General features: G+C 47.5%; 1 protein-coding gene across 1 annotated transcript in view; it reads right to left on the bottom strand.

The window, feature by feature from the left end:
* The window catches only part of LOC147096956 (transmembrane protein 106C-like), a 30,500-nt gene extending 16,388 nt beyond the window's left edge, over nt 1-14,112 (bottom strand). Inside the window, exons 1-3 of the mRNA XM_085972646.1 lie at nt 13,866-14,112; nt 7,358-7,393; nt 4,186-4,210 (exon numbers count right to left, since the gene is read on the bottom strand). Coding sequence (XP_085828772.1) covers nt 4,186-4,210; nt 7,358-7,393; nt 13,866-14,067 — 263 coding nt within the window. The 5' untranslated portion in view covers nt 14,068-14,112. The remainder of the gene's footprint in view (nt 1-4,185; nt 4,211-7,357; nt 7,394-13,865) is intronic.
* Between the last annotated feature and the right edge of the window lie 530 nt (nt 14,113-14,642).

A 14,642-nucleotide genomic window follows, 5' to 3' on the forward strand; every position in this document is an offset into this window, starting at 1 on the left:
GGAAGAGAGAAAGAGTGTAGTTGGGGGGGGGAGGGGAAAGCAGAGAAAGAGTGTAGTTGGGGGGGGGAGGAAAGAGAGAAAGAGTGTAGTTCGGGGGGGAGGAAAGAGAGAAAGAGTGTAGTTCGGGGGGGAGGAAAGAGAGAAAGAGTGTAGTTGGGGGGGGGGAGGAAAGAGAGAAAGAGTGTAGTTGGGGGGGGGAGGAAAGAGAGAAAGTGTAGTTGGGGGGGGGGAGGAAAGAGAGAAAGAGTGTAGTTGGGGGGGGAGGGGAAAGAGAGAAAGAGTGTAGTTGGGGGGGGGGGGAGGAAGAGAGAAAGAGTGTAGTTGGGGGGGGGAAAGAGAGAAAGAGTGTAGTTGGGGGGGGGAGGAAAGAGAGAAAGAGTGTAGTTGGGGGGGGGGTGGAGGAAAGAGAGTAGTTGGGGGGGGGAGGAGGAGGAAAGAGAGAAAGAGTGTAGTTGGGGGGGGGGGAGGAAGAGAGAAAGAGTGTAGTTGGGGGGGGGAGGAAAGAGTGTAGTTGGGGGGCGGTGGAGGAAAGAGAGAAAGAGTGTAGTTGGGGGGGGGGGAGGGGAAAGAGAGAAAGAGTGTAGTTGGGGGGGAGGGGAAAGAGAGAAGAGTGTAGTTGGGGGGGGGGAAAGAGAGAAAGAGTGTAGTTGGGGGGGGGGGAAAGAGAGAAAGAGTGTAGTTGGGGGGGGGGAAGAGAGAAAGAGTGTAGTTGGGGGGGGAAAGAGAGAAAGAGTGTAGTTGGGGGGGGAAAGAGAGAAAGAGTGTAGTTGGGGGGGGGGAAAGAGAGAAAGAGTGTAGTTGGGGGGGGAAAGAGAGAAAGAGTGTAGTTGGGGGGGGGAAGAGAGAAAGAGTGTAGTTGGGGGGAGGAAAGAGAGAAAGAGTGTAGTTGGGGGGGGGGGGAGGGGAAAGAGAGAAAGAGTGTAGTTGGGGGGGGGGGGAAAGAGAGAAAGAGTGTAGTTGGGGGGGGGGGGAGAAGAGAAAGAGTGTAGTTCGGGGGGGGGAGGAAAGAGAGAAAGAGTGTAGTTGGGGGGGGGGGGGGAGGAAAGAGAGAAAGAGTGTAGTTCGGGGGGGGAGGAAAGAGAGAAAGAGTGTAGTTGGGGGGGGGGGGAGGAAAGAGAGAAAGAGTGTAGTTGGGGGGGGGGAGGGGAAAGAGAGAAAGAGTGTAGTTGGGGGGGGGGGGGAGGAAAGAGAGAAAGAGTGTAGTTGGGGGGGGGGAGGGGAAAGAGAGAAAGAGTGTAGTTGGGGGGGGGGGAGGAAAGAGAGAAAGAGTGTAGTTGGGGGGGAGGGAGGGGAAAGAGAGAAAGAGTGTAGTTGGGGGGGGGGTGGAGGAAAGAGAGAAAGAGTGTAGTTGGGGGCGGTGGGTGGAGGAAAGAGAGAAAGAGTGTAGTTGGGGGGGGGGGAGGAAAGAGAGAAAGAGTGTAGTTGGGGGGGGGAGGAAAGAGAGAAAGAGTGTAGTTCGGGGGGGGAGGAAAGAGAGAAAGAGTGTAGTTCGGGGGGGAGAAAGAGAGAAAGAGTGTAGTTCGGGGGGGGAGAAGAGAGAAAGAGTGTAGTTGGGGGGGGAGGAAAGAGAGAAAGAGTGTAGTTGGGGGGGGGGGGAGGAAAGAGAGAAAGAGTGTAGTTGGGGGGGGGGGGGGAAGAGAGAAAGAGTGTAGTTGGGGGGGGGGGAGGAAAGAGAGAAAGAGTGTAGTTGGGGGGGGGGGTGGAGGAAAGAGAGAAAGAGTGTAGTTGGGGGGGGAGGAGGAAAGAGAGAAAGAGTGTAGTTGGGGGGGGGGGGGAGGAAAGAGAGAAAGAGTGTAGTTGGGGGCGGTGGAGGAAAGAGAGAAAGAGTGTAGTTGGGGGGGGGGGGGGGGAGGAAAGAGAGAAAGAGTGTAGTTGGGGGGGGGGGGGGGAGGAAAGAGAGAAAGAGTGTAGTTGGGAGGGGGGGGGGGGGGGGGGGGGGGAAGTGATTTTACATCTGTACATTTTGCCTTGAACTGAAATAGCAGTGTGTCTTGGATAGTTTATCCAACTCCAGCTTATAGAACTGCTCCACATGGTTAACTGGGGTCTCAAATATTTCAGATGAAAGCACAAGCAACAGTCCACAGGACTTAAACTGGGTTACCATGGCCCAACTTAAACAGTTGCTATTTTCCATTACTTAGACCTACTTAATATTGAGCACATCAAGGCTGCAACTTTACTTCAGGGTTTCTGGATGTTATGCACACAGGAGGGGGGGGGGGGGGGGGGGGTGGTGGTGGGAAAGAGGAGATCCAAATTCATAAGAGCTTGGACAACATGTAGAACGAGCTGAAATGTAGCAGCTTAAGACCAGCTGTGTTATGGAAAGTTGGCAAAAGAAATCTAAGTATTGGATTGGGATTCCTCAGTCCAGTGCTGCAGCTGCCAATCCATGAGATTTAATGCTGCATACTTCCTTTAGATGCCAAAGCAATTAAAGGAGCACAACACAAATGCACTGTACCTTAAATATCTTTAAAACCACTGACACCAAGTTGGCTGGGACCAAAAATAAACACATCAAGATTAGAGGATGGCCATTGGCCCAGACAGACATTGACAGATCCAGAAAGTCCCCCACTGCAGAATCAAGTCAATTCTTGAAGGATTCCAGGGTTTTTGCCTCCACTTCAGTCTATTGCATTTATTGATCATTGAAGAACTTTCCAATCAGTCTTACTTGCATTTTACTAGTTTGAACCCAAGTCAAAGTTATTATTTTACAAAGCCACTGGTCTTAAAAGCAATTTGCCATTGTTTACACTTAGGACATCAAAACCTCTACTCACTCAAATGATAGAATCGATAACAGATTTTTTTTTCTTAAAGTGGAGATGCCTGCAGTGTCAGTTTTTTTTTAAACTGTATAATACAAGAAACTTCAACAGGAGCAGTCATGCAATGAAAGAGATTAATAGAATGTTAATACAAAGCGGATATTTTACACAATTCTGGCCACACATATTGGAACCAGAGAAGTTTAAAGCACAGACTAATTCAGGCTCATTATTCCTCACTGTCCTCTTGTTGGTTCAAAAACCATTCCGAATCATGGCACAGCACAGCAGGTTGTTCAGCAGAGTCTGCATTGGCTCTTTCAGAGCAATCCAGTTAGTCCCGCACCCTGCTCCCCATGTCACTAAAAAAGTTCCAAGTATTTAGCCAATTGCCTTTTGAAGGCTGCAGTACTATGGAGTCTGCCTCCACCACCCTATCAGGCAGTACATTCCAAATCCTAACCACTCGTGTAAAAAAGGTCTCATGTCACCTCTGAACAATCACCTTAAAATCTGTGCCTTCTGGTTATTGACCCTTCAGCCATTGGAACAATTTCTCGATTTACTCACATTTTAAACCCTTCCATCAAACCTGCTCTTTGCCTTCGCTGCTCAAAGGAGAATCTCTGGTCTATCTGCATAATGTATCCCTCATCCCTGGAGCCATGCGAGTAAATCTCAGTTCCCTCGCCAAAGCCTTCACGTCCTTCCTAAAGTGCGGTGCCTAGAATTGGACACAATACTCCAGCTGGGGCTGAACCAGTGTTTGAGGTTTAGCATAACTTCCTGGCTTCTGTACTCTGCCTCCATTTATAAGGCCCAGGATCTCATATGCTTTATTAACTTGTCCTGCCACTTTCAAAAGATTTGTGCACAAACACCCCCAGGTCTCTCCGTATGTGCACCCTCTTCAAAATTGTACCATTTAGTGTCGCTCCCCATTCTTCCTATCAAAATGGATCATCTCATTTGTCAGTGTCAAATTTCACCTGCCATGTGTCTGCCCATTCCACCAGCCTGTCTAGATCCTCTGGAAATCAATCACCATCCTCCTCACTTAACACTGCCAAGTTTGGTCTCATCTACAAATTTTGAAATTGTGCCCTGTACTCACCAAGTCATTAATATGAATTAAAAAAGCAGTGATCCTCATACTGAACCCTGGGAAACACCACTGTACACCTCCCACCAATCTGAAAAACAGCCAATCATAAGTTTTCAATCCATGCTGCTACCACCCCTTTTATCCCATGGGCTTCAATTTTGCCAACAAACCTATTGTGGTACTTTATCAAAAGGCATTTGATAGTCCATATACACATCAACCCCGTTACCTCAAACCCAAATCAAGTTAATAAAACTCATTGTTCCAGAAAACTGTCCCGAATACACTCGAGAAATTCACTGCCTTCGTGGCTCGAGCTGTTCTGCTTCTCCCAGTCTGTGAAAGTTAAAGTCTCCCATTATAACCACTCTGCTTTTGCAACAAGCTTCAGACTTCCAGGTTTATGCATCCCACTACTTTATCACTGCTAGCAGGAGGTCAGTAGACAACTCCCAAAATCTTCCATCCATTTCTAACCAGTTTCGACAGCCTGCTGACCCTTACTGATATCCCTCCTTCTAATGCTGCAAGTGTCCTCATCAATACTGTGACTTCTCAAATTTCCCTGTCGTCTTATAACCTGGAATATTTATCTCCCAGTCAGGCCCAGTTTGTAGCCAGGTCTCTGCGATAGCCACCACGTCAGACCCTTTAAGTTGAGTTTGCACTTCCAATTCACCGATTTATTCCTTATGCTACATGCATTCGTGTATGGTACTTGAATTGGGCAACAGACCCCACCTTATCCTACTGCTGTTTTCTTCACATTTTAAACTTTACACTTAATTACTCCTGTTGTATGTTTGTTGCAATGATTTTTTTGGAACTGATGGATCTGGACTTCCCCCTCACTTCAGGTTTTTAAAAAAAAATTTCTGCTCGAGCCCCTCCCTCCTTTTTAATTGGTTTAAAGCCCTTTATCCTTTCAGCTAGGACCTGATCCCATCCCAGCTGTACAGCTCCTTCCAGTCACAGTACTGGTGCTAGTGCCCCATGAAATGAACCCCTCCTTCCTACACCAAACCTTCAGCCATGTGTTTACTTCCTTAATCTGCTTGACCCCATGCCAATTTGCACATAGTTTGGGTAATAATCCCTCAAGGTTACACTTTTAATTTTGCTCCAGATATTCCCCAGCAGGATCCCCTCCTTGCCTTGTCCCAAGTAGTTTGCCCAGACATGGACCACTACAACTGGATCTGCCCCCTCCCTTTGTAGGTTCCTTCCCAGCCACAGATATCCAGAACAGATTGAGAAGGACAAGGAGGATAACAAACCAGTCACAAATTGTGACTGACTAGGGTCAGTTCAGTTCTGTGATAAGGCAGAAGCTAGCATAGGGGGATTCAAATGGAATAGAGATGAGAATGGAAAAGCTGTAATATTCAAGGTCCAGAGTGGAAAGGGAAGCAGTTGTAGAGGATGGTCAAGTCAAGGAGATGCAAGCAGTACTTGAGGAAAAACAGCCATTAATGATAAGCAGTTTGCACTGGGGCCAGGAAAGGGAGTGCAGTAGTCAGAATGAATGAGGGTCAAACAAACAAAGAAACGAGAGCAAAACACACATCTAACATGAAATGACAGGGGGCAGGCACACATGCAAGGAAGTAGAGCAAGAAACTGCAAACATACAAGAGATCCTGGGTTAGAGCAAATGGGGAGAAACAGCAGAGGAAACTGCTGTGGTCTTTTATCTTGCAGATGAAGAAATCCAAGAACAAGCACCTCACATTTGGTAGGTGAGGGGAGGCGGGAGAGGGATTTTGGGAGGCAGCTGCAGTCGATCGTGGGAAGAGAAGCTGGAACACGACAGCAGTGCATGCAGTCAAGCCAAATCTGGTAATTAAACGACTAGGTCAGTTATGTACTATGTATAGCCTAGGGTGGTTTACCTACAAAATATAATAAAGCAAAATAGTTTCCCCCCCCAAACCATTTAGTTGCCAGTTTGAGGAACATGTGGTTTGTGCACTCCAACCACCAACTTCTGCTCTACATGGCCTCACTGAACCTTTATTTATATAGCAAAGTGCCTGGCAGTTTCTCGTCAGAGTCATACAGCACGGATAGAGGCCCATCGTGTCCGTGCCGGCCATCAAGCCCGGTCTAATCTAATCCCATATTCCAGCATTTGGTCCGTAGCCTTGTATGTTATGGCATTTCAAGTGCTCATCCAAATGCTTCTTAAATGTTGTGAGGGTTCCTGCCTCCACAACCCTTTCAGGCAGCGAGTTCCAGACTCCAACCACCCTCTGGGTGAAAAAGTTCTCAAATCCCCTCTAAAACCTCCTGCCCTTTACCTGGAATCTATGCCCCCTAGTTATTGACCCTTCTACTAAGGGAAAAAGCTCCTCAGCATCCATCCTATCTATGCCCCTCATAATTTTGTACACCTCAATCATGTCCCCCCTCAGCTCCAAGGAAAACAAACCCAATCTGCCCAGTCTTTCTATAGCTGAAGCGCTCCAGCCCTGGTAACATCCTGGTGAACCTCCTCTGCACCCTTTCCAACGCTATCACATCCTTCCTGTAGTGTGGCGACCAGAACTGCACACAGTATTCCAGCTGTGGCCTAACCAGTGTTTTATACAGCTCCATCATAACCTCCTTGCTCTTATATTCTATGCCTCAGCTAATGAAGGCAAGTATCCCATATGCCTTTTTTACCACCTTATCCACCTGTTCCACCGCCTTCAGGGATCTGTGTACTTGCACACCCAGATCCCTCTGACCCTCCGTCTTGCCTAGGGTCTTACCATTCATTGTGTATTCCCTTGCCTTGTTAGTCCCCCCCCCAAAGTGCATCACCTCGCACTGTTCCGGGTTAAATTCCATTTGCCACTGTTCCGCCCATCTGACCCAAAGCACTTTACAGCCAATGAATTACTTTGAAGTGCATTGCACAAGTCAATTTGCACACAGGGTCTCCAACAGCAAGTGGAAATGAAGGACAAAGTTTACAGGGTAGAATTTCTGCTGGGGTTCCCAAATCCACTATAATTTCTGTAGAAATCACAGAAGGAATCACAGAAACCCCACAGTGCATATAGAGGCCATTTCGGCCCATCGAGCCTGCACCGACACATATCCCACCCGATCCCCGTAACCCCACGTATTTTAATCCCCCTAACACTAAGGGTCAATTTATCACAGCCAATCAACCTAACCCGCACATCTTTGGACTGTGGGAGGAAACCGGAGCACCCGGAGGAAACCCACGCAAACACGGGGAGAATGTGCAAACTCCACAGTCACCCGAGGCCGGATTCGAACCCAGGTCCCTGGCGCTGCGAGGCAACAGTGCTAACCACTATGCCACCGTGCTGGTAAACAGCTGCTCACCAACAATGAAACACAATGGCCCAGAAATTCGGGTCGGGGGGTCTTCCTGCGGGTGCAAGCCCCTGACCTGCACTTACCTTGCGCGCCGGCCACCGATCCTCGGCCTCCTCCAACTGCCGGCGCGCAGTGCTTGCGTATCCCAGGGGCGCAGTTAGTTCGATGCGTCCTCTGCGATCACGTGGGCCATGGGGAGCCAGTGGTAGCAGGGAATGCTTCATAAGTTTGACAGGAAGACCTGTCAAACCTATAAATACTAAGCCTAAAAACATCACAATCTTCAAATAAATGTTTTTAAAAATCACATTAAAAAAAGTTTAAATTTTTGAAAAATAATTTTTTAAAAATGGGATAAAAATAAACTTACCTTTCTTTAAAGTATTTAAAAATAATAAACTTGTGGAAAAAATGTTTTAATTAATTCACCACTGACTTTGTAAAAAGCAGGCCTTGCGACTGCTTTTTACATGTCTAACTTCTGGAGACTTACCTTCCCAGGAAAACCTGCAAAAGAAACGAAAGTTCGATGCGCACGCGCTGCCTCTCCTGCGCACGCGTTCGACCTCTGAACCCCTTTTCAGGGGAACGGAAGTGCCGGTTTCCCGCACTGGTGCGGTGCATGCAGGAAACCGGCACTTCCATTGGGCCTACAGGCGAGTACCCAGTGTGTACTCACCCGTGGAGGCCCGAAGTTCTGGGCCAATGTGTGAACCAGTTAATAATCTTGCATCTGCATCCCAACTTGGACATAATCACCATTCCTTCATAGTCACTGGGTCAAAAGCCAGGAACTCTACCTAATGAGCAATAAATGCTGGCCTTGCTAGTGACACCCTATCCATGACATTAAAATCCGTTGGGTTTTTAATGACAATCCAACAGCTTAATCACCACTTTTACAAACACCAGCTTTTCAAATCCCTCCATAAAACTAGTTCAGACAAAACTCTGCTGCCCATATCCTAAACCACACCAAATCCCACTCACCCCTGTACTCACTTGCCTACTGGTCAAACACCTCCAATTTAAAATTCCAAGTTCCAATCTCTCCATAGCCTCACCCCACTGTTGGTCTGTAACCTCCTCCAGCCCTACAACCCTCAGATCTCTGCCTCTTTGACCAAGCTTTTAGTCACCCGTTAAATATCTTTGGGTTGGCACCTATTTGTACAATTATGCTTTTCTAGAAGGGTCTTGGAAAGTTTTCTACATTAAAAGGCACGATATAAATGTTGTTGAATTCCAATCTGCATGCCTGGAAGTTATTTTATGGATTTAAACACTTGCAATCTGAATTTAATAGTAATATCTAGTACTGTATTAAGTTACCCAAAATTCTTGGGTCAAATAATCAAATCCTAAAAATGTGATGAATCCAGAGATGGCTGAGGGTTTCAGTGGCAAAGGGGCAGGTGGGCAATAGTGCCCAGGTGGGAACAGAAAGGTCTTGGGCAAGGAGTCAAATGGAATTTGAAGCTCAACAACTAAGGGACAAAAAAAAATAACTGCAGTGCGACAGGGGATCAGGGTTAGAAATGGGTGAAGAAGTTGAGACAGAGGCAGCGGTACAGATTGTCAAATCTTGAGAAAGAAATTCATGAACTCTTTACACTTGCATTGAAGGCAAGGGGGGGGGGGGGGGGTGCGCAGGGTTAATGGTAGAAAAAAGGGTTTGAGGTGGTGGTTAGTGGCTGAGAAAGAGGGAGGAGTTTAGGATGGGTGACCCAGGAACAGCAAGCTGTTTTGGCTGGGGGGGAAGAGAGAGAGACAGAGACAGAGACAGAGACAGAGAGAGAGAGAGAGAGAGAGACACAGAGACACAGAGACACAGAGACACAGAGACACAGAGACACAGAGACACAGAGACACAGAGACACAGAGAGACAGAGAGACAGAGAGACAGAGAGACAGAGAGACAGAGAGACAGAGAGACAGAGAGACAGAGAGACAGACAGAGAGACAGAGAGACAGAGAGACAGAGAGACAGAGAGAGAGAGAAAGACACAGTAATACTTTACTTAACCAAGCTAGATCTGCCTTTGGATGACCAGGCAGGACATGCACCACATACACAAATTTTTACAGCCCTTGAACTAGAGGGAACAAACAGGAGCTGTATAGGAGAGGGGATAAAGCGAGGGATGGCAAGCACAAGACGACTTGGACTGTGAACAGGACTAGGAAATTGCAAAAACAAACCTGAACTCAAATATAAATATGTATCAGATCTCCTGAGCCACAAATGTGTAGAAGAAACACCCAGTAAAAGCAGTTGTGTTGCTCAACAGCGGAAGAGTGGGTCAGGAACAGGATGTTTGTCAGTAGATTTAAAAGATCAAACACACTACACAACAATGTTCATTTCTTGCGTTGGGTACAAGATGGGATGGTGCAGCAAAAGTGTGTGCAGTTATTTTGGGGGTTTATGGAGTTCTTTTTTCTTGGTGTGTAATGGTTGAACCACTAGTATAAATGTGTCCATCAGCATCACAAAGCATGGTGTAGAGGTTTCAGTAAAATGCCAATCTCCCTTTCTTAAATAACCCAGCAGAAGGAGAAAATTATGCCAAACTTTCCCTTGGGTTAGGTGTATGGTCATGACCGGTTTGCATTTCATGCTTTATTTCCTTAAAAAAAAGGAAAGGACAATTTCATTTGATGGAATCATTGTTGCAAAACACACCCTTTTCACATTTGTGGCTACTGGTACAGAATTGTGCACAGACTGTATTAAGTCTCAAATCACTATTTAGAGGCAGTAATTCAAATTGCTAAACACACCCATGACAAGATCCCCGTTTGTTCAGGCTGCTTTAACTGTTCAAAGTTTATTCAAAACACCAATACACTGGCCAGCTGCCCAACTAAGAACTGGCCAGTGATTCCCACAACTAAAGAATTTTAAAAGTTAATGTTCCAACATGCACAAACAGGAAATTCTTTCCTAAAAATAGTGCAGGTTGCAACAGCCAAGCTGCTTTTACAAATAATGTTGTTTGGTAGGGAAATGCACTTTAATAGTCACTGCAGTTGAGCAACAAGCAATTGATCATCAACAATAACCCTTTGCCATAATTTTGGCAATTAACTGCACAACTTGAGCGAGTGTGACTCGGCCGCCAATCTGCCACGAGATCAGGTTTCAAGCAGCATAGCATTTCAACCAGATACACAATCAATTCAAAATTCCACTAGTGCTCAGGCTATGCACAGCAGCACCAACAGAAAGTTAAAACCCAACTGCAACACTCCTGCTTCACCATGTTGAAGCATGTATTAAAAGAAGCCCAACTTCTGGGCACCTCCCCAGTCACGAGAGACAAATTCATGAGATGTGCACCCAGGATGAGCTTCCTCCACCTACAACCAGCTGTAGGAATTAAACAACTAGATAACTGCGGTCCTGTAACCGTCTGGTATTCCTAGTGCTATGCAATCTCTATCCTATTTGCACAGCAGGGCAAGTGCCACAGAACAGTCAGCAGTAAAACTGCACTTGCAGGTTGTTTGGCAGTCATGCGTTGCAGCTTCAATTTCTGGCTACAGGCCCTCCTGGGTGGCAGAGGGGGGGGGAAAAAAGAGTCAATGAAGGGCAACAAGTGGAAAGCCAGTGCAGGCCTGTACAGGCAAGCTGAGCACACAGCCAGCAGGACTGGTTGACAGTAGAGTTGGGGGGGGAAGGAGTGTTGTGCGAGAGAGAGAGCGAGAGCAAGAGCAAAAACCCAAACAAGCAGCTCACCACGAGACACAGTATTTATATTTACTAGCAGTAACGAGGGGGTCCTGGAGGCAGTAGTGCTAGTTACTTACATAACAGTAAGGTCCTGTCAGGGAACATTACAAATTCAATGAAAGCCAGGCATTTACTTGGGTTTCTAGGGACTATGGAAGCAAAAATCAAATAAAACAAAGATGCACATCAGGGATTTGAACATATGCTTGTTTAGAACTCATTTGCCTTTTGTAATTCTTTGCAAAACCCCCTGCTTTTAAAAAACCTCAAGAACCCCAACTGGTGGATCACCTGAAGCATTAACTAGTCACACTGATGATATCTGACAGCAGTTAACTGTGCCTTGTCCCCCTCAAAAAATCCTCCCTTATCTTTGGCTTTGAGACCTACCTCCTGCACACTCAACCCTGTTCACCCAATGACTCTTCCTGGCCCCATGGCTACCAGACAGTATGAAATGTTTCATTTTATCTAGCATAGTCCCCCACCCTTTCAAATATAGCACCATATTCCTCAAAAAAGATCCACCTTTGACCTCTGCTGGTTAACTATAATCACCAACCACCTCTTAGTCAAAGTTATTGACACTCATTTCAGCTCCATACCATTGCTCCCACAACTTCAGCCGAATTCTTCAAATTTTAGATGCAGAGGGGATGTTTCCCCTCATGGGGAAATCTAGAACGCAGGGGCAGTCTCAGAATAAAAGGGTCACCCTTTTAGAACTGAGGAGGAATTTCTTCTGAGGGTTGTAAATTTGTGGAACTCTCTGCCCCAGAGAGCTGGGTTGGCTGGGTCATTAAATACATTTAAAAGTGGAGATAGACAATTTTTTGCAAGATAAGGGTGTGAAGGGTTATGGGGAGCAGGCAGGGAAGTGGCTTGGAGTCCTAGGTCAGCCATGATCTTATTGAATGGCGGAGCAGGCTCGAGGGGCCAAGTGGCCTACTCCTTATGTTCTTAAATTTGATTTTTACTCCACTTGTAGCACCAAATCAAGTCATGGGCAACAGGTGATGCATTCTCTTCTGGTCCTTAGACCTGTCTGCAGCATTTGACAGTAAACTACACCATGCTCCTCCACCCTTGTGCAACTCTAGGACTGCCTTCACTTGGTTCCACACTTACCCATCCCAGCAGAGTAATGGCTTTGCTTCCTAACCCTGCATGGTCACCTACAAGATCCCCACCCCCTCATCTTCCATACACATCCCTTGCTGACATCATCCAGACACCAGGTCAGTTTTCATGTGTCAATGACACCCAGCTCTAGCTCCACCACTTGCTTCAATCTCTCCATTGCCTCTGTTGTGAAACTGTTTGGCTAGCATCCAATCTTGCATTAGCCTCTAACTAAATATTGGGAGGCAGTCTTCAGACCTCAGCGCAGGCTCCACTCCCTCTTACTGACTAGCAACCTGTCGCAGCTTTAACAAGACTTCAGTGCCTTTATTCAATCCTGATCAGAGTTTCCATCTCCATATCCTGTCAATCACAAAAACAACCTACTTCCATCTCAGTTATATATCCCACTTCTGCCCATCAGACACAAAAACCACTCATCCATGCCTTTACCATCTGCAGACTTAATTACTCCATGAACAAAAGGCAAAATACTGCAGATGCTGGAACTAAAAAATGCTGAAAACACAGGTCAGACAGTGACCATCAAGGGAACAAGTCAATGTTTCAGGCATGGAACCCAGCCTCAAAAGTGAAAGATGGCACAGATGACCAGCATTTCAAAAGAAATAAAGTGGTTGGCCAGGGGTGGAAACAACTAGACAAGAAAATAAACCCATATAGTGCATCCTCCTCCACAAACCTCTGCTGCTCATATCCTATCTAGCACAAAGTCCTGCCATTAACTTCACATTCTTGTCCCAATCTTTAAATGCCAGTGGCCTTCTCCCCTCCCTCCCTCTAACTTTCCTCAATTATAGCCTCTTTAACACCCACCCTTGATAGTGCCTTCAGTCACCTAGGTTTCACTCCAAAAGTCACTTCCCAAACATCTATAAAAATACTCTCCTCTGTATACAAAAGCTTTTGTTCACCCCCTCATAGTACCCCAACCTCTAGCCTCCTCCAGCCCTATAACCCTCATATCTGCATTCCTCCAATTCTGGCCTCTTACACATTCCAATTTTTAAAAAACCCCACCACTGGCAACTGTCTTTAGCTGTCTAGCCCCCAAGCTCTGCAATTCCCTCCTAAACCCCTCTCCTTTAAGACACTACTGAAAACCTACCACATTGACCAAGCTTTTGATCAGCTATCCCAATACCGTATGTGGCTCAAACACTCCTGTGAAGCACCATGGGACATTGCTACTTTAAAAGGGCACTACATAAATGCAGGTTGTTGCACACGTTTCCAAACCATCCTCATGCTTTCAAGCATCTGTTACTTGACCACTTAGTGGATCATTGCAGTTTTCAAACTCCATTGCTGTTCATGTGCAAACAAAGTTAAGAGGCCTGTAACATATTTAAACTGAAACGCCCTAGTGGAGAAAAGAAAGCAACACAGCGACGTCTAATCTGTATCTATATAGTCCAAGACAAAAGGTGGGCATTCTTTACCGTTAGTTAAAAATAGAACAAACCAAGGACATGCGATCTGGAACCAAAGCCAGACCGCGACAGGACTGTAGAGTCTCGGAGGTCAACAAAAGGGCAGCAGCAGCGGCCCCGCTGGGCCCGGCCAGTGTTAGCCGGCGGGGCGGACTCTCCGTCCCGCAGTTACAGAGGATGCTCGGGCACCAAGCGCCTTGCTCTGTTTAGAAGCTGGTTACCATGTTGAGGGGAGGGGAAGCCAAGAGCGGTTAGGCCCGGCGCTGGACACCCCTTCAGGAGGAGCAAGCGGCTCCTCAGCCGCCGGTTAGCGGCTCCCGCGGTGCCGTCACCTTTGGGGATGCGGCCGGTGCCCTGGCAGGTCGGGCAGGTGACGCTGTCCTTGCCGGTGAACTCCACGTAAGGGAAGCGCGCGATGTCCTCCTGCCGGTCGTCGCCGTCTCCCAGCAAATCCTCGCTGACGTCGCCGTCCACGGCCCGCTCCTGCCTCCGCCGGCGTCCTCTGCCAACCCGCGCCGAGAGTTGGGAACCCATTGCTGCTACCTGCTCTGCTCTCCTCTCCTCGCCGCAGGCGCGCACTTTATAGCCCGCGCGCGCGCCCGGCTCGCGACCTGATGACGCTGCCAGTCGGCGACGTGCACGTCGGTCCCTCTCTTTTTGTGTAGTCTATTGGTGGGTACTTAAACAAATTGTCTGTAAATTAATATAACTTCAAATAAAACTTAACAAATTAAATTAGAATTTGGTTCCCGGTGGTGATAATGCACTCCAGTCCCCGCGGCGCCCACCGGTCGCGAAATGCCTCAAGCGTGCCGGCGGACACCGCGTGCTCCACCTCCAGGGCCACCAGTGCGCGAACGTAACCGCGAAAGGGAGGCAGGCAGTCGGGCCGAACGGCCCCCCTCGGTCGCCCGATTCCTGGACCTGTTGATGGCCACTTTGGCCAGGCCCAGGAGCAGTCCCTGAGGAGGTCCTCCGACCCGCCCGCTCCCCTCCGCACCGGGTGACCAAAGATCAGGAGCGTGGGACTGAAGTGCAACCAAAAATCGAGGAGCAGCCCCTTTAGGTAGTGGAACAGGGGCTGCAACCTCTCGCATTCTATGTAAACA

Source organism: Somniosus microcephalus, chromosome 33 (genome assembly GCF_052327205.1).
Source record: "Somniosus microcephalus isolate GS21.2 chromosome 33, FLI_Smic_1.0, whole genome shotgun sequence".
Lineage (NCBI taxonomy): Eukaryota > Metazoa > Chordata > Chondrichthyes > Squaliformes > Somniosidae > Somniosus > Somniosus microcephalus.